The following is a 24,879-nucleotide window of genomic DNA, read 5'->3' on the forward strand; positions in this document are numbered from 1 at the left end:
GATTGTGGTACCCAAAAACAGAAAAAAAAAGGGGTATTGTAATTTAAACATATTTTGTGAATCAAAATAGTCGTTCATGATTCCGTAGAACGAATTAGGTAAATGAAGAAATGTAATAACTATAGTTTTTAGTAAGTATTGAAGTGTGTCTTAGGAATATATTTTTTTTATATAAATGGGAGAGATTTTTCAACAATCAAACACAGTCAACATAGTGGCAATGGAGCCTTGCATTTTATTTTATTTTTCCAATTTTTATTGTAAAAATGAGAATGAAATTTAGAAATGAGGTGTGTAGTGTACTACACTGAGGCTGAGGTGGCGGTATTTTATTTTATTTTAACTGTGAACAGCCAAAAACCCTTACTCCTCCTCCTCCTCTCTACCAAACTGGGCTCACACTCTCACTTGTAACGTCCCTAGAGAGAAGAAAATTCACTGCTGAAGAAGACCTATTTCTCCTCATCAAAATCTGTGTACAAATCCCAATTCTCCCACCGGAAAACCCCTTTAGAGTTTCCTTTTATGCGCGGATTTTTTCCTATTTTTTGAGAGGGAGAGAAGGAGAATGGCTGAGGTGGCGCGGCAGCTGACGCCGGAGGAAGAGAAGCAGACCATTAGAGACATTGCTGTAGCCGCCGAAGCCCAGACTAAAGTCGGCGATACTTTCTATTTGATCACCCAGAGGTAATTTCTTCTTCTTCTTCTTCTTTTTTCCGCCGGTGTCATGAATGTAATAGATCTATTTTTAGGATTGATGTGTATGTTTGTGGTTTTTTTTGGGGCTTTACTGATGGTGTTTTTGTTTTTCAATTGGGTGTTTTATTGGGATGTGTTTTAAGCATTTTAACCATGGGTGAGTTGTGGGCTCAGTGAGGGTTAGGATTTATGGTGTAGAGAACTCTTGGAAACCATAAGAGTTCTTATCCCCATTTTATTGGTTTTTGTTTTATGCTCAGTTGAGGTTTTAGATGTGTCTTTTGTTATGAGGAAGCTGCAATGGCTGAATGCTATACTCTGCTGAACTTGTGTGGTCCTTGAGTCGGAATATATGGGCTAATTTATGTTTCTCTTCTTAGTGTTCTCTCCTTTTTTTTTTTTTTTTTAATTTATTTCTGAATTTCCAGTATGGCTGGATTAGCTAATTTGGAATAGATACAAGAAATACAGCTGGTTTCAATCTCAACATTCAGAACTTTTAATTAGTTTATTAATATCATCACATTGGGGAAACTACAGATTTAGTCCAGGACATCTTATTCTGGAGATATTTTATCTCGTATACAAACTTTACTGTTAAAAACTTGGAAGTAGATACAGGTAACCAATATGCAAATACCCATTCCGAATTGAAAAAAGGAATACCTTGTAGTGATTTCTTGTACATTTAACAACTTAGTCCAAATATCAAGGTGTTTAGTCAAACTTCAACTTGACAATATAATTCTTTAAAAGATATGAATGATAATGAATGTATAGAAAACAAAGCGACCAGTTAATATTATTGGCTGAGATGTACTTGCCAAACTTCAATTTGACAATATATTCTTTAAGGTTTTGAACGAATCCAATGGGGATACACCATTGTTTTCGCATAAAAGTCTGTGGTCCATGAAAAAGAATATTAGCAGAGTCTTAATAAAGCATAATGCATAATCGCTATGGAAAAGATATATCAATAAGCAAAAGAATTTGTTTAGCATCATTACACTTAAACAAATGAAAGTACTTTTCAAGCTTAGAATGTTGGCAAGAATGTTAATTTGACATGTTAGTCAAAATTAAGAAAGAGAGACCAACTAAATTAGGTCACCAGTGGAATCAATTTTTTGCTTTTGTTAGTTGTGTATGACCTTGTTTAAATTCAATGTCATTACCAATATGCTATAATACAATGGGCTTGATGGATCTTCAGAATTCTACTACATTTGGTAGATTCCTGAAAAAGTTAGGATAAGCCGTGGAGAGAGTGCTGGGAGGGAGTACTCATTGCCCTTGCTTGAGCTACTTCTGAGTGTCAAAAGTTCAAGGGAGAAAAATCCATGAAAACTAGATCCACTGGCTGACTTGCTTCTCGGGTGTTTCTCATTTCCTTTTCTGGAAAGCTGCAACTTTGATAGGACCCTAGCAACCTCTTTCTTTCTATAGTGTTGGCTAAATTCATTTGTTCCTTTCTGCATGTGAGGTTTCTGATTACTACTCAAGTTTTAGAAATCCATTTATTTTGCATTTTGGCTTAGACTTGTAACTACCTCATTTTCTGTGTATGACATTTAATAATGGTTGCTGCCAGATGGTGGCAAAACTGGCTGGAGTACGTAAATCAAAACCAAAGTGGCAATGTGAATGATGGATCTTCTTCTGAGCATCATGGTTCGGTCAGCTCAAGTACGTTGAAGAGGCCTTCTTGCATTGACAACTCTGACTTAATAGATGAAACAGTATCTGAAGATTCTGCTCTGGGTATTGAGCTTCATGATACTTTAGTTGAAGGCACTGACTATATACTGCTTCCACAAGAAGTTTGGAGTCAATTATATTCATGGTAAGTGAGAAGTCAGTTTCTCACTTCATTCCGTATCATCATTCTCTGAAAATTCTGGTAAACCATTTGAAATCCTAGATCTTTGATTGAAAGAGAGATACTTTTCTTCACGTATATATATAGGCTATTTCATTTTCTCTTCTAATTAGAACTTGTTTGTGGATGATTATATGCCACTAAAACTATTGTAATAATTATAATTAGATTGCTTCTGACTAGAGGAAATAACCAGAACTCCAAAGTTAGATTGAATAAGCCTATGGTCTCCAGCTTTAGATTCTCCAAGTATTGGTTATTCAGTATTTCATGTTTATTTGTTTTTTAAAGTAAACATGCCTGTTTATCAGCTTTTCCAGATTAAGTTGAACTCCTTTGGTTTATTTAAGTAAATGAGCTGCACACAGAGAATTCTTTTTTACATGAAGAATATGTCTTTGTTACATAGAAATAGAGGAGGGATAGAAATAGAAAATGATGAAAGAAAGAGCTAAACCAACTCAAGATTGACCACTGCCTCTTAGCTTCTTTTGGAGTGCTAGCTGCAGATTGGGAGAGGAACCATTCAATGATGCCAGAGACTTTAGCTTGGCCTGTGTTCAATTTGTTTTTCCTACATTTCTTATTATTTCATTTTAGGAAATGTTAACAAAGAAGTCTCAGTAAAGTGCTGATTTTATTGGATGAACTGTCCTTTCGACTTGAGCTTGGTTCATGCTTCAGCTCAAATTATAGATCCTCTGTTCAGACTTCAGATCAGATTTAAGTTCACATTCACTGTTGTTTCTGCTGAAACTAAATAGAGCCAATGCAACTTCAGATGATATATATTGCCCTTGAGAAATTAAATTGAAGAAATTCAGAAGTTCAACTATGTTTCCTTCGCTTTAGAGTGAAATACTTGCATGATGCACACCAAATTTGTATAATCGTAATCTTACTTGGTGATGGATTCATACCAGTATGTTGTGTTCACTTATTCACTGCACATATTATTTTCATTATGAATGTAGCAAGCTGTATCTTCTTACAAGGTTCTACCATGTGCAGAAGATCAGCAAGTATACTGGAAAATAATTAATATTACTTCCTCGATTTAGGTATGGAGGTGGTCCTGTGTTGCCGCGAAAAGTTATAAACACAGGTCTTTCACAAACAGAATTGTCAGTGGAAGTTTATCCTCTACGGCTCCAGTTGCATTTGATGCCAAAAGGTGACCGATCTGCCATAAGAATAAGCAAAAAGGTCGTGTTCCCTTCTCCATCCCTTCTCGTTTAAGGAAATACAAACTTTACTTTCCCCTTTGACGTCTAAATATGCGTATCTAATAAAGTTGAATCCATCTATCAGGAGACAATCGGCGAACTTCACCGACGAGCTTGTGAAATTTTTGATCTTACACCGAAGCAAGTAATTAGCTCTCCTTTGAACATATTCTTTTTATATTCTATATTTATTTTTATTGATTTGTATTTTGTTACTGTTATTTATGGCGTGGAGCTTTGCAATGTGTCAGGTTTCTATTTGGGATTACTTCAGTCATCAAAGGCATGCATTGATGAATGACATGGAAAAGACGCTTGATGATGCAAATATTCAAATGGATCAGGATGTGGGTGACTATATGCTCCACCACTTTAAACTTTTTAAGACTGCTATCTCTCCTAAAATAAGGTTACATAGATGTGCTCCTTAATTGAACCATAAGCTTTATTGTCATATGTATGGGTTCCCCATATGAACATACCTGCATGATTACAGCTTTCAATTTCTTGGTATCCTACTCTATTGTAATTGCTCTACAATTTATCTCTGCTTGAATTTGTTTCAGATTCTATTCTATTAACTTAATGGATTAGGTATTCAAAGTGGATTAACTAATCTTATTTTTTTCCCCATCTGGTCCTGGTTTAGGTAGTGTGCAAGATAAGATCATGTTATTTTGTTTTCTGAAGTGGTATTTGTTAAAATGCTGTCTTACCCACATCCTTTTGCTGAAACAGTAATGCTTTCCCCTTTTGAGTGCCATTTTCCCCTTCTGTTCTCTTAGGTTTTCTTTGTTTAATATCTTTATGAGTTTTGCTATGATCATGCCTGCCATTATTGATTATGCTGATTTGGTAACTTTGCCTGGATGATGGTGTTCTTTATGTGTATTACATGATGCTGGACGACATTTTGATGTTCAATATTTCCTTTCCAATGGCTGAAGCAGATCCTGGTAGAGGTTATCGACAGTAAAACTGAGGGTGGCATAGGTCCGGTTCAGGAGAATGGATCTGTGCATAATGGAAGCCTAGCTGCTGCACCTTCACAGTCAACTTTCCCAACTTCTGGAAGTTTATCAGCGGGCAAGTATTCATCAAGAAATGGTAATTCAGATTCCCAGTTGCAGAACCTAAATACAGATAAGGCATATGGATCAAGTGGTGTCAGTACAAGAGGGTCTTCTTGTGGTCTCACTGGACTGCTGAATCTTGGAAATACTTGTTTTATGAACAGTGCAATACAGTGCCTCGTCCATACACCTGAATTTGCTCGATATTTTCGTGAAGATTACCATCAAGAAATAAATCGACAGAATCCATTGGGCATGGTTGTAAGTTTCATCATCAAGTACATGGCTTACTAGATATGCTGCCCCCCCCCCCCCCCCCGATTTTTCCTTCTCTCTCTGTAAAAGAATTCAGGAGATATCTTTCTTTTGATTGGAGTGGATTTATAATTGTAAGAGTGATGTCTTTTGTTGGTAACTTTCAGTTTGTTTTCTTGCCATGAGATTACGTGTTGCTCATGCAAAAAGAGATGTTCTTTTTTCTCTCTTCTTCTGCTGATTACGGGCTTGATTTCAATTTTTTTCTGTAAAGGAACTAATTCTGGGTTTTTTATATGGAGCTTGATTAACTTAGTCCCTGGTCTTTGAGGCAAGGGCTAGATGGACTTTCTGTATTGTTCATGCTAGTAGATAAGGGGAAAAAAACTACTTGCAGTACTTCTGTGCTTCTGTGGATTCAGCTATATTGCTAGGATTGAGTGTTGAAAAGGACTGATTTGTGAGGATGTGTTCATTTTTATGAACTTTAGATATATTATGCAGGGTGAGCTTGCTTTAGCATTTGGTGATCTACTCAGAAAATTGTGGGCACCAGGGCGAGCTCCAGTTGCCCCCAGGCCATTTAAGGCAAAGCTTGCTCGCTTTGCACCACAGTTTAGTGGATGCAGTCAACATGATTCACAGGTTTGGTGCCTCATATAAAGCTTTCATGCATTCATGCTAATATTGATTGAGAAAATCAAAAAACATGTTTGGTGCCTTTCTCTGTAGGAACTTCTTGCATTTCTGTTAGATGGACTTCATGAAGATCTGAATCGTGTCAAACACAAGCCATATATAAAATCGAGAGATGCAGATGGCCGACCTGATGAAGAAGTTGCAGATGAGTATTGGGCAAATCATATAGCTCGTAATGATTCAATTATTGTGGATGTATGCCAAGTAAGTATGACAGTTACGATTTTCTATAATCCAGTTCCTGGACTTTCTTTGCTACGTTTTGAATTAATTTGTAATTTTTATCATTGAATTGCTTTAGGAGTGGGGAACTCACTTTTAATTTGGGATCAATTGAAACACAATATTGTTATAAATCAAGGCGGCTCTTCATTTCATACACTAAATTCAAGTTTTTATTGGAGAATTGGAGATAATGAATTGAACTAAGGGTAGGCAGGGAGATGAGTTTTGAGATTCTCAAAGTATTGCTAAACCACCTTCCATCCCCCACAAAATTGGAAAAAAATATTTCCATAAAAAATGGAAACTCAATTTGTTGATGTAGCAAATTGTTCAATGGTTTCTCCATGCTGCCGTGAAGTTAAGTAATTCGTATCATTTTATATTGTGATTTAAAACATTCTGATCTTTGGCTACCAATTTACTATTTTAACTAGATTTGATGATGTTACTCTTCACAATTACCTAGAAGTCTTTCTAGCTTGATGCTAGACTGACACTGCTATTGTACTACTTAAGTGTGAATGGCCCGACATATATTTAAAAAAAAAAAAAAAAAGGTGTGATGGCGCTTGCATCCTTTGAATTCCAAATATCATCCTAATTTAGTGAATTTTAATTATATTCATCATTCCGTTTCTCCTCTAGAGGTGGCTGAAGACTGAGGAGAATGTTGCAAAACCATGTTCCCTCATGTTGCTTAGTACAACAGTTGTCAGTTCTTTTACAGTCTTATTTATATAATTTGGAGGGGATGGAAACTAAAGCATTCTGAGTAAAATGAAATAAAATCTTTTATTTAAACTGGGTTAAATCTGTATCACGGGGAAGTCCTTCACATTTGGCTGATTTAAGTTTTTCGAACTGCATTATACAACTGCTCTCTTTGATTGGAGTGATGTCTAGCAACAACTCAATTGGTTTGTTTCCAGTCATGTTATCCTAAACATTATGCTGAATCTTGTACTTATTTCTTCATTTGTTGTTCCGCTCTAAATGTTTAGGTCTTTAATGTTTATAGTTGTTTGAAGTAACTCGATACATTTGTTTTGCAGGGTCAATACAAGTCAACTCTTGTCTGTCCTGTATGTAATAAAGTTTCAGTTACATTTGACCCATTTATGTATCTGTCCTTGCCCCTTCAGCCCGCTACCACTCGTAGTATGACGGTAACTGTTTTTACTTGCGATGGAAGTGCCCTGCCGGAAGCTTACACAATAACTGTACCAAAGCAGGGTCGTTGCAGGGATCTGATCCAAGCACTCAGTAATTCATGTTTGTTGGATCTTAATGAGAAGCTTCTGCTTGCTGAGGTTTGCAGATAAATTGCTTGGTAGTCTGGTAGAATTTATTTGCTTGGTGTAACTCAATATTTACTTTTGTGCTGTTCATAGATAAGAGGCCACTTGATTTACCGGTTCTTGGAGGATCCATTGATATCATTATCTTCCATAAAAGATGACGACCACCTTACTGCCTACAAGATCCCAAAGGTTTTGAAGAACACAAAGTTCCTCCAGTTGATACACCGACGGGAAGAACAGTATGTACAATTTGTTAAAGATGCTCTGGACTTAGAAATTTCCTCCCTTGATTCATCTATTTAATCCATATGACTTCCACATTGCAGTTAATGTGTTCTGCTTCTTTGTCTTTATTCTTAGGGGTACTGGAAATGCTCAGAGCACTCTCGGGTGGAAGCCTTATGGAACACCTCTTGTTTCACCAATTTCCTGTGATGATACTATCACTAGGAGTGATATACAGCTGATAGTCCACACTATGCTCTCACCCATGTTAAGAACAAAAAACTGTGGAGCTGTGACCTCTAGCAATGCATCAGTTACAGTGTCAGATCAATCTCATGCAGATTCAGATGTTACCAATGCAAGAAAAGGAGATGGTGGCAGTTCTAAACTAACGTCCTTGGAGAAACTTCCATTGCAGTTGGTTGATGAAAATAATGCTTGCATTGATTTAACCGTCGGTGATGATAAGGTGGTTAAGTTGTCCTCTTCCTCTATGTCAATACTGGTATTTGTTGACTGGTCGCAGAAGCTTTTGGGAAGTTATGATACCAGCCACATTGAAAATCTACCAGAAGTTTGTAAGTATGGGCATGTAAGCAAGAAAGCTCGTAATGAACCTCTCTCATTGTACACTTGCTTGGAAGCTTTTCTACGTGAAGAGCCTTTGGTCCCTGAAGACATGTGGTAAGTTCTTTTAATATATTTATTTGTTTCTTGCCTCAAATATCTGATGACTCTAGGATATACTTTTTCGATGTGCATCTCATATGTTTGTTTCAGATTGAAATGGTGTACAAGATTGTAATATTGCTAGATTCCATTGAGTTTTCCCTCTTCCCTGTCTTTCTCTTTAACTACTGGACAACCTGTTCTTTTATATATAACATTTTTCATGTTTGCATGATGAAGGTACTGTCCTCAATGCAAGGAGAGGCGCCAAGCAAGCAAGAAGCTGGATCTATGGAGGCTTCCTGAAGTTCTTGTTATTCACTTAAAAAGATTCTCTTACAGTAGATCAATGAAGCATAAGCTTGACACTTTTGTAAATTTTCCCATTCATGACTTTGATTTGACAAATTATGTCGCGAACAAGAACAGCACCCGGCGTCAGATCTACGAACTCTATGCCTTGATAAATCACTATGGTGGCATGGGAAGTGGGCATTATACGGCGCATATTAAGGTTTGTTCATAGGTTACTTTGAACTTGAGGGCTATATCAGCATTTCTAATGGAAGTCCCAATTGCTTGTTATACTTTAGTCACACAACTAATTGCATGCTGAGTGAATCTTGTTTTGATGGTTGTTTTCAGTTTGAATGTTCCACCCACAACTTAATATTGATGTTTCATTGACCATTAGAAGGATTTTTCTAATGGTATATATCCTGTATGCAGCTTCTGGATGAAAACAGGTGGTACAACTTTGACGATAGCCACATATCACCAATCAACGAAGAAGAAGTTAAGTCGGCTGCTGCTTACGTGCTATTCTATAGACGGGTCAATAATGATAGAGCTTCTGCAAGTAATGGAGTCTACTCTACCATTAGCAGCCACAACATTCCCTCCAGTAGCTAGCAAGCATAGGTTGGCCCAAATGTCTGTAAAGTTAACTGTTATTGATGTTCTAATATTTAGTGAATTTAATACAGTCGACAGGATATTAGGAGGTTACAGGAAGTTAGTGTAGGCATAGATCTCAGATAAAATACAAGACGAATTAGCTGGTCGGCCATCGACCTTTTTGGCCTGGAAAAGAACACATGTACTATTTTTGCATATCTAGTGTTTATAATGTTTGTAAAATATCCGCCTCAGTAATTTCTCTGCTGTATGTGTTCTGTGTGATTGACTAAGCTGTTTGGGGTATTGTGTTCCAGCATTGAATCAGAAGAATACTCTCTCACATCATATTTGCTTTTCATGAAAATGGTCCTTATTGGTTTCCAGAAATTGTACTACTGGAAGGTGGGACGTGGAATTTACTGATGAGCTGATGAAAAGCTCTTATTCATCCATGTTACAAGAATTAGTAAATATTTCACATCTCATTCATTAATGATTCCATCATTGCTTAGCTTAGAGAAAACATAGACACGTAATGATTCATTCACAGGGAGAAAAAGGAAGTTCGCGTTGGGCAGCTCATTGCGGGAGTGATTTATACCTTAGCAGGACTTGCAGATACTTGTAGTATTCTGTGAATCAGTTGCTTCTATGCTAGAAAAGTGTAACTAGCACTTTTTGGCTATTGGACTGTGGTGACGAATTCATTTTTTTGGATAATATTTTATATCTTAGTCTTTTAGATATTTTATAGTTGCGGGTGCTTTCATGTTACATTGGTTGTTCTTTCTCTATTTTCTTCGACTATAAAATGAAAAGAAATATCCATTTAGTTCATCACTCATTGTATAAATGAGCGACCGATGGTGAACATAATTGAGGGTAATAAAATTTGCGTTGAACTTGTTGATGAAGGAGTTACGGTTTGATTGATAGCTTGGTTAAACAAGTTATAACAACATACTCGCAGATAATATTCTAGCTCAATTTGAATATTAATTTGATAGTGTTGGAGAATTTTTATAATCATGTTAAACTGGAAAAATTCAAATAAAAAAAAAAAGAAAAAAGAGAATGGTTTTGATATAGCAAACCTGATATGAAATGAAAGGAGGCATGATGAGAATAGGTGGTAGCAATGATACTAGTGTTGAACTTGTCAATAAAGAATTCCCACCTTCCACATACCTCCCATGTTACTTCACATTAACACAATCCCAAAACCAAAAGCCTTCTTACTTAGTCAACTACTTTCCTTCATCAAGTTATACCTTTGATCTTTGCTCCAACTCTGCACTTTCCACAACACAACACAGGGAGAGAGAGAGAGAGAGATGGGAACACCTCCCAAATACACTTCCTTGTTCCTCACCCTCTTGAGCTTCTTCTTACGTGTCCATTCACAAACATCAGATTCATGCACCACTCCTCTCACCCTCCAAACTCCCCTTCCCTTTGACACAACTTCTCTCCACTGTGTCAGTGTATGGCCTTCTCAAGGCTTCATCCTCAGAGTAAGCAAGCAACTCCCTCTTAATTCCAAATATTCAAACACTTTTCTTCACCTCTTTTTTGATATGTGCTGTGTGTGTTTTTGCAGTATGTGCAGGGTGCCCCAAATGTGTGGAACTTCTTGCTCTCAGCTCCCAACAAAAATGCATACATTGCCATTGGATTCTCACCCAATGGCCACATGGTTGGCTCAAGTGCCTTAGTTGGCTGGGTGGGAGCTGATGCCCTTTCTGTCTTGCAAAAATACTACTTAGGTGGTCAATCACCTAATCTTGTCACACTTGAGTCCCCTGATCAAGGCTTGTCCATAAGGAATTCATCCATCTTTCCCCAATCAAACCAACTCTACATGGCTTTCCAGTTGATCACTGACACCACACCCGTCCCCCGTCTCATATACTCTGTGGGCCCTGCCGGACGACTCCCCTCGGCCCCTGCCTACCAACTCACTCAACACAGCGACCAGATCTCCACTGTCCTCAACTATGCTACAGGTCAGAATTATTTTCTATATTATAAATGATCGCAACATACAAATCAATATTATTTATTAGTTATCGTGGTCCAATAAAACCAATGTGAAAACTTCAAAATTTTAATCATGGTTGATCAACATCTTTATGATTTTTAAATGTGGCTGACGGTTAATAGTCGTTGTATATTCATAGTTAATTGGTATTTGCCATGATTTTTTGTTGTTGATCAGGATAACGAATGATAACAAAAAATCATAGTCGTCCGAGTGTGTTAGTTTTTATTTCGTGTATATGAAGATTTTTCTTATTGATGAGAATGACTTTTAGGTAGCTTAGTTGTGATTTTGATGTCATTGATTCGTGTTTAACATGATTGATTGTGGGAATTGCACTTCACCCCCTCCAGAACTAGGAAAAAATCAGTATGCCCCCTTGAAAATGCTTTTGCAAGAAGACTTTCCACTTGGTCAACTTTTCCACGAATTTTGGTAGCATTTTATACTCTAAAACTATTTTAGCAAATAATTTAATTTGAGTTTTTAATATTACATGCTTAGCAAAGTTTCTGATAATTCCATTACTTGTAAAATCTTGGATTATATATTTTTTCCATAGTAATAATTGTGCATGTGATGTTATTATACACTGGTATCTTAAATATTATCGTATATATGTAAGTATTCACTTAAAGTATATGCTTTACGTGCATTTTTAATTGTTGAAAAAGACATATTAAGACCTTAGTCTAAAGATGAAATTCTTGAAATTTATTGTGAAGTACGTGCATATATATTTATTTTCTTTTGACAACATATAAAAATATTATATCGAAAAAATATTAAATTAATTTTAATTAGCTATCTATTTCAATAGATAATTTTAGCATATAAAATACAGTAAAACTCGTCATAAAGTTAATTAGGGGCGAAACGCTAGGACAAAATAAATATAGGGACCTAAGTGTTTTTCCATGATTTATAAAGGGTTCAGTGCCAAAATTCAATATTTTCAAGGGGGTAAAATGCAATGTCCATTTGAATTATCCATCTTGTCTCAACCACCATAATGGTCATGTTGTTAGTTAGTCATTGTCCCTTTCCACTATATATGGGCCATGTATTTAAGTGTAAAATTTGTACATACATATTATTAAAAAACATATACTATTAGTGTCCTTTGATAATTATGTATAATTTGCGCGTACATTAAATAATTAAATAAAAAAATATTATAAAATCATATATGTAGCACATACATATTTTGATCAAAGTCTACTAATATATTTTACAAGTACGTGGGCGGTACAACGTATTGATTGACCAAGAATGATTCAATTATGGGGCCCATATTAGCTATTTTTCAAAGTATTGGGTGCAGAGTGCAATTATTTTATATAGCCAACTAATGGACCTAAAGTATAAAATTAACAAAAAATTGACTTGAATTGCAAAGTTTGATAACTTTTAGAGAAGTGATATTGTAATAAAATACAATCAATTCACAAAAATATATTTAAATTAATTTTTAAGTGTTTTGGTGGAGTATTTATTAATATATTATTTTACGTGCAGGCCTTATTTCCTAATGATTCCATGTTATGCCATCATTCCTTAATAAAATAATACAAAGGACAACTTCCCATCATTATTTGATTTAGAAAAATTCATTTTTTTTTTCATGTATATTAAGGTTTTAGTCAACTTTAGGTTACAAGTTGGGAATAATAATAAACTTAAAATAGTATATCATTTAGCCTCATATATATATATATATATATATATATTAATAATAATAAAAAATAGAACGTTAAAAATTAATTTGTTTTGTCAATTCCATTTTGCAGAAATATTAGTTTTGATCTGTAAAACATATTAAAAGATTAATTTACGTCAATTTTATTTTCAATTTATTCGCGATAAAAAAGTTAAAGTTGTGCTCGGTCATATTTTTATTTTTTATTTTCAATCTATGCGTAGAGATATGTTTTTATTTATTTTTTAGTCCAACTTGCATATTACTCCTTCATTTTCAAAAGTCAGCTAAAAACCCCCATATGTGTTAAAAATTGGCAAAAAAAGATCCTCTATTTGCTAAAACTTGCGCAAAATCCCCCTTCCATTAGAAGTTAATGGAAGGTGAAGTGGATTCGCAGGTGGTGCGAGTGGGCATGATTTCCTTGCAGATTTTGATAATTTTTTGCTGTAAATTGACAAAATACCCTTATATTGTGTTTAAAATTATCATAATCAAGAAATTGAGGGGGTATTTTTGCCTATTTCTAAAAGAAGGGGGATCTTTAACTTACTTTTAAAACTACATGGGATAGTGTGCAATTAACCTTTTTTAAATAATATATTTTTGCATTTATTGAAACTGCGTTGGAATTTAATTGATAATGCTACATTTTTTTCCTTATTGGTATTTATGTAGGTCAATATACTGTTATTTTATTAATTAACAAAATACAAACGCAATTCACATTTGTAAGAAATTAAAAAATAAAAAAAAATAGTTATTTACTAATTATTCTAGTGTAAAAAAAAATACACAACAGGTCAATTTCAGACAGATAATAGTAAGCCAGAGGCAAGTCTTAGGAGAAGCCATGGGGTGTTGAGCATGTTAGGTTGGGCCATTTTGATGCCGATTGGCGCGATGGTGGCTCGCTACATGAGGCAATGGGATCCCATTTGGTTCTATTCCCACGTCGCCCTTCAGTCGTTTGCATTCGTTATGGGCTTGTCGGGGGTTATATGCGGTCTTGTCCTGGAAAATCGCCTCAATGCTTCTGTCGACAAGCACAAAAGCCTAGGCATTGTCATCCTCGTACTTGGCTGCCTCCAGGTCAGTTTGTTTCATCTTAAGTAGTATTTGGTGGATCTTAAAATGACGGAAAAAACACGTACACATATCTCTATCTTTCTCTCTCTATATAAAAGCAAAAGAGAGGGAATAAATGTTGTGAAAATGGGCAGGTGATTGCGTTGTTGGGTCGTCCAGACAAGGCATCGAAGGTGAGAAAGTATTGGAATTGGTATCATTTCGGGGTGGGGAGGGCTCTCATCTTCCTGGCTGTGGTGAATGTATTCTACGGGATCCATTTGGGAGGCGGCGGGTCGAGTTGGAATGCGGGTTTTGCTGTTGCTCTTGCTGTCCTGTTTGTCATCTCTCTCATTTTAGAGCTCCGGATGTGCTTGAGGAAATGATCTCTTTTTTTTAATTACTTGGAGTGCTTAAATTTTCCTTTGTTATATTATTACTATCATTATTGTATTTTATTTAGATGATCATTGAATATTTTGTAATTATTTTCGTCTTTGTATTTGTCGACTTTTTTTATTTTTTTCCGAGTATTATATTGTTAAAAGACGTTTATTATGAACAATTTATGTAATAAATAGGAGAGTAAACTGTCGCACACTTGTACCTCTACAAACGGCATGCCGTCGAATCGTGAGAAAATGGAAATGTTGTTGTAGGTTTTAGCTATGTTGGATTTATTAGAATCGAAAAAAACAAGTGAAATTTTCGGACGCTCTAACTCAAGATCATCGATTGGTTAAAGTACGTTGGAGTTTTTTCATTAAATATTACAAACTAAATCTAAACCTTATTTATTTCTTCGAGGAGATCTGAAGCTTTAGCTGAGTAGAAATACGCTTGAATAGTAATTTTGATTTCTTGTCATTGCATCCCATCTCAATGAGAAAAAATGAAATTAGATGAATTTGGTCGAGATGAGATTTCTTTTAAGACATTTTGCCTTGTTCGCAATTGATATAAAAATTGTATTGATTAGTAATCTACAACTATCCTATTCACAATCTGTAGTTTGCAAAATATATCGTGGTCTCGAGGTAGCCACTATAGCTAAATCCATCAGCAAATCTTTGGGTTGAGTTATAACGAGCTTTCGTAAATTTTGAAAAATTATCAATACTTTCTGATATTTGATAAAATTATATAGTTCTTGAACGAGAATAAATTGCAAAACTAACTTCAGTCTTAAAGTAAATGATTGAATTGGCATAATGAATAATTAGGAAAAGGGATAATTTGGATGAAATTTAATTTCAAACATGAGAATTGGGAAAAGGTTTATACAATTTAATAATCAGGTTTGCACTCGAATGTAGGTTTAGACTGCTCAATTACATATCCAAACGGAGCTTTAAATAAAACAAAAAAATACGGAATACCTATTTCCCTTATGTCAAACGTTGCCAGGCTTAGAGTTTAGAGCCCAACCCAATAGAAGCCATGAGGCCCAGTAGTAGGCCCAATCCAGAAACCATTAAGGGCCGTAAACCCTCAATTCGATTGCGCGGCCGTCAATTTTAGCCCATTGCTGCCCTAGGGTTTTAGTCTATTTGAGCGTCTTCCGCAGCATTCCTCACTTCCACCCATTCGATCACTTTGTCCAACTCCCTCAGCGGAGCCGCATAGAAGATCGAGCAATGGTGAGATTTCAGATCCCATGTAGTTAGCCAGTTCTCATTCGTTGTAGGTATATGTCCGTATGTATGTGTAGTGTGTTATCGCATATGGAGAAGAGAATGTGTTTTTTTCTGTCCAGCGTTGTTCAATTTATGCAATTGTTGTTCATTCTTGCATTCGACGTTATGTTGATTAGCGTGTGTTGGTGGGTTTGGCTTTTATCTACGGTTATGGATTTACTTTGACTCGTAGCTTTAAGGGATTGTTTACTTCTGTTATATTCAGTATTGATGCTTGATAGTAATGTTTCATGGAATTTGTTACTAGAGTGTTGATAATTTTTTATTTGTTTTCTCGCTAGTTTTATTATTTAACATGCTCGGGTTATAGACTATTACACCATGGTTTTTGAAGTTCTGAATGTCAATTTAATGGCTGCCTGTTAGCTTTTCTTGTAAAGGGTTTTTAAGTTGGTGTAAAGTTTTAAGGATTTGTTGTGCCCTTTGGCTCTGTTATGCTTTATGCTCACATATTGTATTAGAGTTGACGGACTGTTGATGGAGGATGATTTTATGAGTTCTCTCTCTTGCATAGTTTTTTTTAGTATTTGCTAACACTGTAAAATGTTACTTATAGGCGTTTGTCAAAGCCCAGAAGACAAAAGCTTACTTCAAGCGGTTTCAAGTTAAATTCAAGAGAAGGAGACGTAAGTGGCTGTTGATTATCTTTGCTTTCATATTTTAGTTGTAACCCTTGATGACTTTATAATTTCCAATTCAGAGGGGAAGACTGACTATCGGGCAAGGATTCGCCTGATCAATCAAGACAAGAACAAGTACAACACTCCAAAATATCGGTTTGTTGTGCGATTTGTATCCTGACTGCCAATCTTTGTTTCATCTTTTTGTTTTTGTGAGTTTATCTATGTATTTTAAGTTGAAGCTCGCCCAATTCAGTTTACCATTTAATGTTGGGTGCACTAATCTGCTGCTGAATTCTTATTTTGCACTCCTGGCTCTTTCTTGTTAATATTTTTTTCATATTAATTATGTGAATCAGTTTGTGATTTTATGCTGTGAACAAGTTGATTCGAAAGCTTAGATTGAGATTGTTATTAACTTTTAATATTCCTGAAGTCAAAATTAGTTGTGGTTCACTTTGTTGTGATTATTTTAGTATTATTATTCTCTTGTCATTGTGAGCGAATATAGTTTGTGGTGTGCTGGATGCCTTAACATAATTTTCAGACCAACAAAGATATAATTGCCCAAGTTTCATCTGCAAGCATTGCTGGTGACCATGTCCTTGCTGCTGCTTATTCTCATGAGCTGCCTCGTTATGGCCTTGAAGTTGGTCTCACCAATTATGCTGCTGGTATTGTTGTTATCTAAATAAGTTTTTCAAAAGATTCCACTCCAAACAATATGAAAAATTCACACATGGCCTTGTGTAATAGCTTACTGCACTGGACTTCTTTTGGCTCGTCGAGTTCTGAGAAAGCTGGATATGGATAAAGAGTATGAAGGAAATGTCGAGGTAACCAGTTTCTTGTTTCCTCCATGTATATCTATTTGTTTTCATGTTTGTCTGCAGGTGTACTTGTGCCCATTTAGTTTGTTGCAGTTGTGAGACCATATCATTGTTTGGGTGCTTGAATGTCCGATTATGTGCATGTTGCTGTTTGAATGTGCTGGGTTAAGATCATGATCAGGACTAATTGAAGTTCTTTTTAGGCTACTGGAGAGGATTTCTCTGTTGAACCAGCTGAAAGCAGGAGGCCTTTCCGGGCACTCCTGGATGTTGGCCTTGTGAAAACCACAACCGGGAACCGTGTTTTTGGTGCGCTTAAGGTACATTCTGGCTTGATTAGGAATTTAAGTATTTGGCAGTCTGTAACTGCTTCAAGTGGTACTTGGTTGGGATTTTGCATGGTGTTGTTATTGCAATGAAGATCCTCTGTATGGTTCTATCTAATTGTTAAGTTGAAGTCAATTGTTCAAAACGAGTCCATTCTTCAAATTTTTATTGTTTCTTAAATAAAGTTTCTGAGAAGAGGGGTTTGGTATACAGATTATCTAGCATCATATCATGCAGTAAGTATTCGTTCATGATGCAGGGAGCTCTGGATGGTGGGCTCGATATCCCTCACAGTGACAAGAGGTTTGCTGGGTTTAGCAAGGACAACAAGCAACTTGATGCTGAAGTGCATCGGAAATACATCTATGGTGGCCACGTGTCTGCTTACATGAATGTAAGTCCTAGTTTCTATTCTTTGTTTGTCATGTTTAGAGTAAACTTTGCCAATTTTTATTGGTTTTGACCCATAACAGTGGCATAAGATTCTCTGAATTCCCAAATTAATTATGTCTGTTGAGAGTGCAGACTTTGATGGAAGATGAACCTGAAAAATATCAGTCTCACTTTAGCGAGTACATCAAAAAGAGTATTGAGCCAGATAACATTGAGGCTATGTACAAGAAGGTCCATGCAGCCATTCGTGCTGATCCCACAGAAAAGAAATCTGAGAAGCAGCCACCAAAGGAGCACAAGAGGTAACATATTCTTGTTCATAGGACCACACTGTAAATGACCTAATTCTCTAGATAGTGTGTTGGGACTAGTTTTCCAACTGAGTTCAGCCTGCTGCTCATTATATTGTAATGAAAAATTGTGCAGGAGAAAATGAACCAAATTCAAGTATTCTGTTTGATATATTCTTGAAAAGTTGCTAGCCAGCATGAAGTTATTGATTTATTTGATCTTTCAATTAACTTGCAATTTGCTCTTACAGATACAACCTTAAGAAGCTTACGTATGAGGAGAGGAAGGCCAAGCTGATTGAAAGGTTAAATGCTCTGAATGCTGCTGCTGGAAATGATGACGAGGACGAGGATGATGACGAGTGAACATCATTACATTAGGAGTTTAAATTTCTGTCAAATTTTGGTTTTGTTCTGTTCTAATGATGCCTTTGTTGGCATTTTAGGAAGACGGCGGTTTTGTTTTATTTTGTTCTCTGGTCACAATAGATTGTGGAGTTCATGATTTCCGTTTGAATTAAACTTTAAATTATCTGCCCCCCATATTTTCAATTTTTGAAGAATGAATTTCATCTGTAGCAGTGTTTTTTACATTTTGTTTCGGGGTATTACGGGTTTTAGCTAATGAGTTTCTGAACTAAGGTTGTCTTATCTATGGTGCGGAACTTCTTTTTTGGTTCTGTCAACAAGGGATGATATCCCTTGGAAAGGTATAAAGAAAATTCAGTGCCTCACTAAAAACACGTTGGACATTATCCTACTCATGTTTGGCTTATGAATTCATTGTGCACCTGTTTTATGCGATTAATTTTGGTATCAGCTAGTGTTATCTGAGCTTTACATTTTTGTTTCATAGCTGTGCTGTGGAATCACAGAGAGTTTTGCAGTTCTGCGAGTTTGGATTTACCTACATTTACAGTGACTTTTCTTGTTGTTTGATGTAAATAAGGTATACTCTCTTGTTTAAAAGATCATATGTGCTTAAAAACACTTGGATGGAAGAATTTGAATTTGGAAAAATGATTTTAAATGATTCTAATTATCAAATATATATCAAAACGAAAGTTTAATGATATACAATTTACTAACATACGATTATCTAACCAAATTCCAAGGGAGATTGGTGATCTGAAATTTCTAAATTAATCTATCAATGAAGTGATGAAGCAACTAAATTCAAACGAAGTATTTTTGCAAATGTTGTTCTAAAGTATTTCAAGGTGCGTTTCTTATGTTATGAATATGAAATTATATAACAAAAATAGAAGTACTGTATGGAAACAATATGTATATTTGTGTGTATTTATAAGAATATGGATACAATTTAAGGAGGAATATGTTAGTATTTGATATAAGCTAACGTGATTTGTAAATTATGATATTATTGGAAGAAAAAAAAAATTATATTTTTTAAAAGAAAATAAGATAAAATTAAATTAACTATTTATTGAATTGGGTTTTATATCCTAGTAAACTTATAAAGTAACTTTTGATTCAAACTTGATACGCATTTAAATTGATTGTCATTTTGTTTATATGGTTAGAAATATGAAGGGTCTAGCTTGGATGGGGTGGTCATCCTTGTGTACAGTGTCTTTCTTAGTTCTTAGTAGAACTCATCATTGCAATACAAGTTAATGATACATTTGGTTGAATAACACCTACCCCCACATCAACATGTAAATGATGTGCAAAGTTGAAGGAGGTTTTAGGAAGATGTTAGTTTATAAGTATGATTGTGCTCTACCTCAACCCAAGCAAACCTCTTAAATCTTGTAAAAAAGTGAGATGGGACCTTGGCAAAAAGTGATTTGCTTGCAAGAGCCCAAACTTGTCAAAGGGCATCACTCCCACAAACTCCAATTGATTGCTTCACATGTCCACCAATTGTTGTGGCTCCCTCCCTCCCTCTTCTCATGATCTCAATGCTACTGCTCCTTTTTACACCTCTTTTATCTTTCTCTTTCTATTTCTATAGAGAGGGAGAGAGAGAATCTTGCAATAGGTCCATGTTTCTTATTTTCACCCAAAGGAAGAAATGACATAGTTCTTGGATATTTAGGGGGGGGGTACAAAAGGGACCTCTTGGATCCACTTTTGGTGTAAAAGGATGCTCTAATTCCCAAGCAAATGCCCTTTTTGTCCAATGCTTTTTTGACTGCAATACAGCTCTAAATCACAAAGGGTATTTTGGGTTTTGACTCTCATTACATATTGCTAATGCCCCTTTTCACACTCGCTTTCCTTCCTTAATTTATACCTAGTAAACTCAAGTTCATTACTAATGTAATATACTTTTATTACATCCTTATTCCCCCCACGAGGACAAAATCACACCTAGGAGACTTCCCCACACCACTCTTAATATATATATATATATAATTAATTTAAATACAAGATATACTAACCCAGAAAGAAAAAAAGTAGTATTATACAATTTAGACCACCAAAATTTCACTAATGGGTCATCATCAACAAACATTTGGCCCGAACCCAACGTATCCACTTGACCAATCGAAAGAGATTTGGATGCCTTCTTGTTGAATGTTTCCTATTATAGAAAGACCCGATGGAGATGGGGCGAACGCAAAGCAGAATGTGCCCCTCTCATCCACCGGAATTAGAAAGTTCCGAGCCGGAAGGGTCAGGATCGGCCCGCCCGACAAGAAGAACGATACGGTTGGTACCCGAACTGTTACGAACCCATTTAAGTCGTAACACGTATCGAATATTGAAACTCCGGGTGCACGAGGGAGGTTGGCGGTCTCCGCCATGAACGTGTCGCGGAATGCAACGTATGCGGCCGTCGGCAGCCGCGTTACCGCCGTGCCCGTATCCATCACCACCCCTCCCTCGCCGTATTCGGTTAGTCGGAAAGTGTCTTCAGATATAGGCACCCGTGTTCCTCCGACTCCTAGACCCGATAACCCGATATAGTAAAAACTCTGGGCCCGTGGGTTTCGGAGCAGCGGGACCCATGCTGCGCCAACCGGCAGTACGGAGCGCCCGAATTCCAACGACCCGAATGAGCCCGTGCCCCGGCTCACTAAACAGTAACTGAATGCCTCACCCGCTTGCCCGCCCAACTGCCCCACGAGCGACATGGACCCTCCTCCGAGACCCAACAACCCGGCCGCCCCAATGAACATGCCCCGATTCATATGCCCGCATCCAATAGCGACGTTTTGGACCACCGTGTGCCCGATTGTGAGTGTTTCCAAGGCCAAGGTCCCTTTGGTGTACGACCCGTCTCCATACGAGACCTCGTACTTGCACCGACCCGCATGACAACCCGAATTCTCGACCCGTTCGCAGACAGAGGAGCTGCATGAAACTCCGGAGAAGGAGGCGGATTCAGCCGGGTCGAACACCGGGTCGGACTGGTGGTAACACTGGCTACAGGGTTGGCATTGTACCCACACAATATCACTACCCGAATCAATCACCATGTACTGGCTTCGGGCCGGGCTGCCCACCCCAATCCTCACGAAGTACTCACCACTGCCCTGGTCCATACCCGAAACCACCTCCGCCCCAAAATCCGCCACCTCGTAGGCGGCCGTAGCGCCTCCGGAGAGGCGGCGGATCAAGCCGGCGACCCTCCGGGCATCCCTTTTCATTCGGGCCTCGAAGCGGCGGCGATGATCATTGTGCCACGAAAACGCAAGTTTATCTCTGTGGACTAAATGAAGCTTAACAGTGGAGTTACTGGTGAGGGGCTTCTGGATAACCTCATTATCATCGGTGTATTGGGTTGTGGTGGCGGAAGCGGGGGGGCGGAGGTGGGTTGCGGCGGCGATGGAGTCTTTGACGTTGAGGTGCTCGAAGGCGGGAAATGGGATTGCATGGCCGGCGGAGGTGGTGGTTACAGTGAAGGAAAAAGCGAGTTGGGAGGGCGAAAGGAGTAGGAGAAAGGCGAATATAAACATTATTGGGGCGGAGTGGGAAGGAAGAAATGGAGTATATGGTGAGTTGAACTTTTTGAGAGGGAAGGGATGTGGGTATGGGGGGATTTATGTGGTTTGGGTTTTGGGATGTGAAGAGGGGAAAAGGCGGGGTGGGGTGGGGGGAGATGCAGAGAGAAATAATTGAGTGGAGTGATGGGGTTTGCTTTGCTTCCCTTTTTTCAGCTATGGACTTTGAGTTGAGGTGAAAAACAGTTGTAAATATGGGGCGAGTGAATTGATGTGAGCTGAGAAGGAAATGGTGGTGGAGTTGTCTTTTGAGCACAGCACACTGTATTTGTTTGTCTTTTCCTCGGTTTTCATCAAACCATTCTTCATACCCTCTATTCTACCCTTGTATTCACCATCTTTTCCTTCCACACATATCATATTTACATCACACAAATTAATAATAAAGTAAATATAATATATTATTATATAATTAATTATTTTTTTAACTGTATATTAATTACACAATAAATATATTATACTTGCTATATAATTGATTTAAGTTCGTAGCTTCTACTCTAGTAGTGAAAATAAAAGAAATTATGAAAATTGGTGTTGCCAGAAAAATAAAATGGGTGTGATGTTTGAAAAACAACTCAGTATTTATAAAAATAGGTAAAAAAAAATTACTTAATATTTTGTTTTTTTAAATCAATTTAATTCAAGTAATTCAGAAACAGTAAGTTAAAAGTACTATTTATTTCAACAGTAAGTTAATAAATACTTATTTTAAGTGATTACAAATAGTCGAAACTATGGACCATATCTCTAATCTGTTTATATTATAAATTGATATTACATCTCATTTTCAATTTCATAAAAATAAATTATGGTGTTAATAATATAAATTTAAAGAGGGGCACAGTTGATTTAGAGGGAGAATGATGAGAAATACATATAATTGAAATAAATATCCATTTTATAGCTTAAAAACAAAAATGTTGATAAGCAACATTAATAATTGACTCATAAAGAATTGGAAAATAATATTTTTTAAATAAAAATAAAAATAAAAGAAAGATAGAGTTGCTGGCTCTATAAGTCCAACAAGATTAGCATATTGATAATTAAAAAGCTTCACTAATTAATTAATTGATCCAACACAATTCTTTTGTCACTTCTTCTTTTATTTTTTATTTTTTTTCTTTTTTGTTCTTTTTAGTAGCATTTTCTCATTACCACAAGTGCCTATTATACTTTTCTTGGAAATTATGGGGGAAAATAATATTCTCCCCTTGGGATTTTGTGTAATTATACGTAAACTTTTTGTAATTTGAGAAATTACATCTAGCACTTCTAAATTTTACTTTCATTTAACAAATAAGTTATTTCGTTAGTCAAAGTTCACCGAATTCACTGATATTAATAAAAAAAAAAATCTATATAGTAACCCTTGAATGACTTATTATTGACTTATACAGATCAAATAAATTTTTTTATGACCAAATTACCATCATATGTCTTCATGCGTTAATGCATGTGATGAGGTATATCTTCACTGTTATTAGGGTAGTTTAGTCCCAGAAAAATTGTTTGACCTACAATAAGTCAGTAATTAGTTAATGAGGGTAAACATCAATTCTCATCAAGTTTTTTTGTTAATATCAACAAATTAGTGAATTGTGACTAACGAAGGGACTTATTTATTAGATGGAAGTAAACTTCAAGGGTATTAGGTGTAATTCCCAAACCATAGAGGGTCTAAGTGTGATTATATCAAACCTCAGGGGAGGGAATTATAATCATCCCTAATTCATTATAAAATAATTGATTTTGGAGTGATTGTTTTTAAAATGTGATTATAACGTTCAGACTCATGATTGATTACGCGATTGCAGTTTGTAGCTCAATTCCAAAATTGACCTCATTTTTTTAATATTAATAAAGGAATTTAGAATTTATTTAATGGGCAAATAGGTAACTAGATAAAAATTAATTTTGGTGGGATTAAAAGTTACAAATTAAACTGTAGTTCTCGATAAAATATAAGTTCGATGGAATTTAATCTCAAAAGTAATTATTGAAAAAGGGGTCAAACAATTAAAAAAATTGTGTGTGTTTTTTTTTTTACAAATAATTACAATTTTTTATAACATAAAAATAAATAAACCCTAAAAAATTAGGTTTAATCTACTCAATAGTTTGCATAAAAGTAGAGTAAAAGCAACGGCATCTGCTAACAGCTGATTTCCCATTAGCAAACAAAACGAGCATTAGCCGCAAGCTGTTGGCAGACATTCTTTTTACTTACAAACACTACACATATTTTTTGTTTTTGTTTTTGTGTCTGAAAGAAAATCAAAAGTTAGCAACAGGGATGTGTGTTTTTTTATAGTGTTGTGGACATGTGTCGTAATAATCCCAAAATGCAATTGTGACGGCTTTTAAATTTAGGAACGACGCTAAGCCGTTATAATATAATTGTTGTAATATAGCCGCTGAAAGGTATTCTCATGAAATTTGCGATTGTTCTTGGAACCATATTTCTAGTTGTTAACTTTAGGAGCGATACTAAGCCATTATAATATAGTCGTTGTAATTGTCTCAAAATATTTATATTTGATGGATTTTCTGACCCACTCCCATCAGAATTTTTGATTCAAATCATCTAAAATTTTCAACGTTGTAACATCCATTAAAAACTACGTCCCAAATATTTAACCAAAAAAAAAATTCTAATTGACTTTCTGAATAGTGGAAACTGCATCTTTTTTCAATCCGTTTTTCCGATGACTTTTTAGGATTTTTTTATTTAAATTTGTAAGTTTTAAATTTAAAAAAAAATAAAAAGGTACAGTAAGGTCAAA

The 24,879-nt window shown here is 36.0% G+C and overlaps 4 protein-coding genes across 4 annotated transcripts; 3 read left to right on the forward strand and 1 right to left on the reverse strand.

The window, feature by feature from the left end:
* The first annotated feature begins 336 nt into the window (after positions 1-336).
* Positions 337-9,394, forward strand: UBP5 (ubiquitin-specific protease 5). The gene is made up of 13 exons (XM_011091273.2): positions 337-687; positions 2,294-2,545; positions 3,643-3,787; positions 3,893-3,952; positions 4,059-4,154; positions 4,758-5,141; positions 5,640-5,780; positions 5,868-6,038; positions 7,112-7,369; positions 7,451-7,599; positions 7,721-8,269; positions 8,495-8,768; positions 8,984-9,394. The coding sequence occupies exons 1-13, from the start codon at positions 569-571 to the stop codon at positions 9,164-9,166; spliced, it is 2,781 nt and encodes a 926-aa protein (XP_011089575.1). The 5' UTR covers positions 337-568; the 3' UTR covers positions 9,167-9,394.
* An 896-nt stretch (positions 9,395-10,290) lies between these two features.
* Positions 10,291-14,562, forward strand: LOC105170496 (Cytochrome b561/ferric reductase transmembrane with DOMON related domain-containing protein). Its single transcript, XM_011091275.3, has 4 exons — positions 10,291-10,668; positions 10,755-11,160; positions 13,697-13,986; positions 14,118-14,562. Exons 1-4 carry the CDS (start codon positions 10,489-10,491, stop codon positions 14,346-14,348), a joined length of 1,107 nt encoding a protein of 368 aa, XP_011089577.1. The 5' UTR covers positions 10,291-10,488; the 3' UTR covers positions 14,349-14,562.
* An 896-nt stretch (positions 14,563-15,458) lies between these two features.
* On the forward strand, positions 15,459-18,657 carry LOC105170497 (large ribosomal subunit protein uL18). The gene is made up of 9 exons (XM_011091276.3): positions 15,459-15,602; positions 16,216-16,285; positions 16,360-16,451; positions 16,827-16,953; positions 17,036-17,115; positions 17,313-17,429; positions 17,696-17,830; positions 17,962-18,131; positions 18,371-18,657. The coding sequence occupies exons 1-9, from the start codon at positions 15,600-15,602 to the stop codon at positions 18,483-18,485; spliced, it is 909 nt and encodes a 302-aa protein (XP_011089578.1). The 5' UTR covers positions 15,459-15,599; the 3' UTR covers positions 18,486-18,657.
* A 1,578-nt stretch (positions 18,658-20,235) lies between these two features.
* Positions 20,236-22,230, reverse strand: LOC105170498 (Eukaryotic aspartyl protease family protein). The gene has a single exon (XM_011091277.3). It carries the CDS (start codon positions 22,046-22,048, stop codon positions 20,591-20,593), a length of 1,458 nt encoding a protein of 485 aa, XP_011089579.2. The 5' UTR covers positions 22,049-22,230; the 3' UTR covers positions 20,236-20,590.
* Between the last annotated feature and the right edge of the window lie 2,649 nt (positions 22,231-24,879).

Source organism: Sesamum indicum, linkage group LG9 (assembly GCF_026168435.1).
Source record: "Sesamum indicum cultivar Baizhima isolate 11 linkage group LG9, ASM2616843v1, whole genome shotgun sequence".
NCBI classification, from domain to species: domain Eukaryota; kingdom Viridiplantae; phylum Streptophyta; class Magnoliopsida; order Lamiales; family Pedaliaceae; genus Sesamum; species Sesamum indicum.

Coding starts and splice junctions, on each gene's coding strand:
- LOC105170497 (XM_011091276.3), top strand. Junction 16,286..16,359: donor TAAATTCAAGAGAAGGAGAC/GTAAGTGGCTGT, acceptor TTTCCAATTCAG/AGGGGAAGACTGACTATCGG. Junction 17,831..17,961: donor ACGTGTCTGCTTACATGAAT/GTAAGTCCTAGT, acceptor TTGAGAGTGCAG/ACTTTGATGGAAGATGAACC.
- LOC105170498 (XM_011091277.3), bottom strand. CDS start 22,048: ATGTTTATATTCGCCTTTCTCCTACTCCTTTCGCCCTCCCAACTCGCT.
- LOC105170496 (XM_011091275.3), top strand. CDS start 10,489: ATGGGAACACCTCCCAAATACACTTCCTTGTTCCTCACCCTCTTGAGC. Junction 11,161..13,696: donor TGTCCTCAACTATGCTACAG/GTCAGAATTATT, acceptor AATACACAACAG/GTCAATTTCAGACAGATAAT. Junction 13,987..14,117: donor TCGTACTTGGCTGCCTCCAG/GTCAGTTTGTTT, acceptor GAAAATGGGCAG/GTGATTGCGTTGTTGGGTCG.
- UBP5 (XM_011091273.2), top strand. CDS start 569: ATGGCTGAGGTGGCGCGGCAGCTGACGCCGGAGGAAGAGAAGCAGACC. Junction 688..2,293: donor TTCTATTTGATCACCCAGAG/GTAATTTCTTCT, acceptor GGTTGCTGCCAG/ATGGTGGCAAAACTGGCTGG. Junction 4,155..4,757: donor ATATTCAAATGGATCAGGAT/GTGGGTGACTAT, acceptor TGGCTGAAGCAG/ATCCTGGTAGAGGTTATCGA.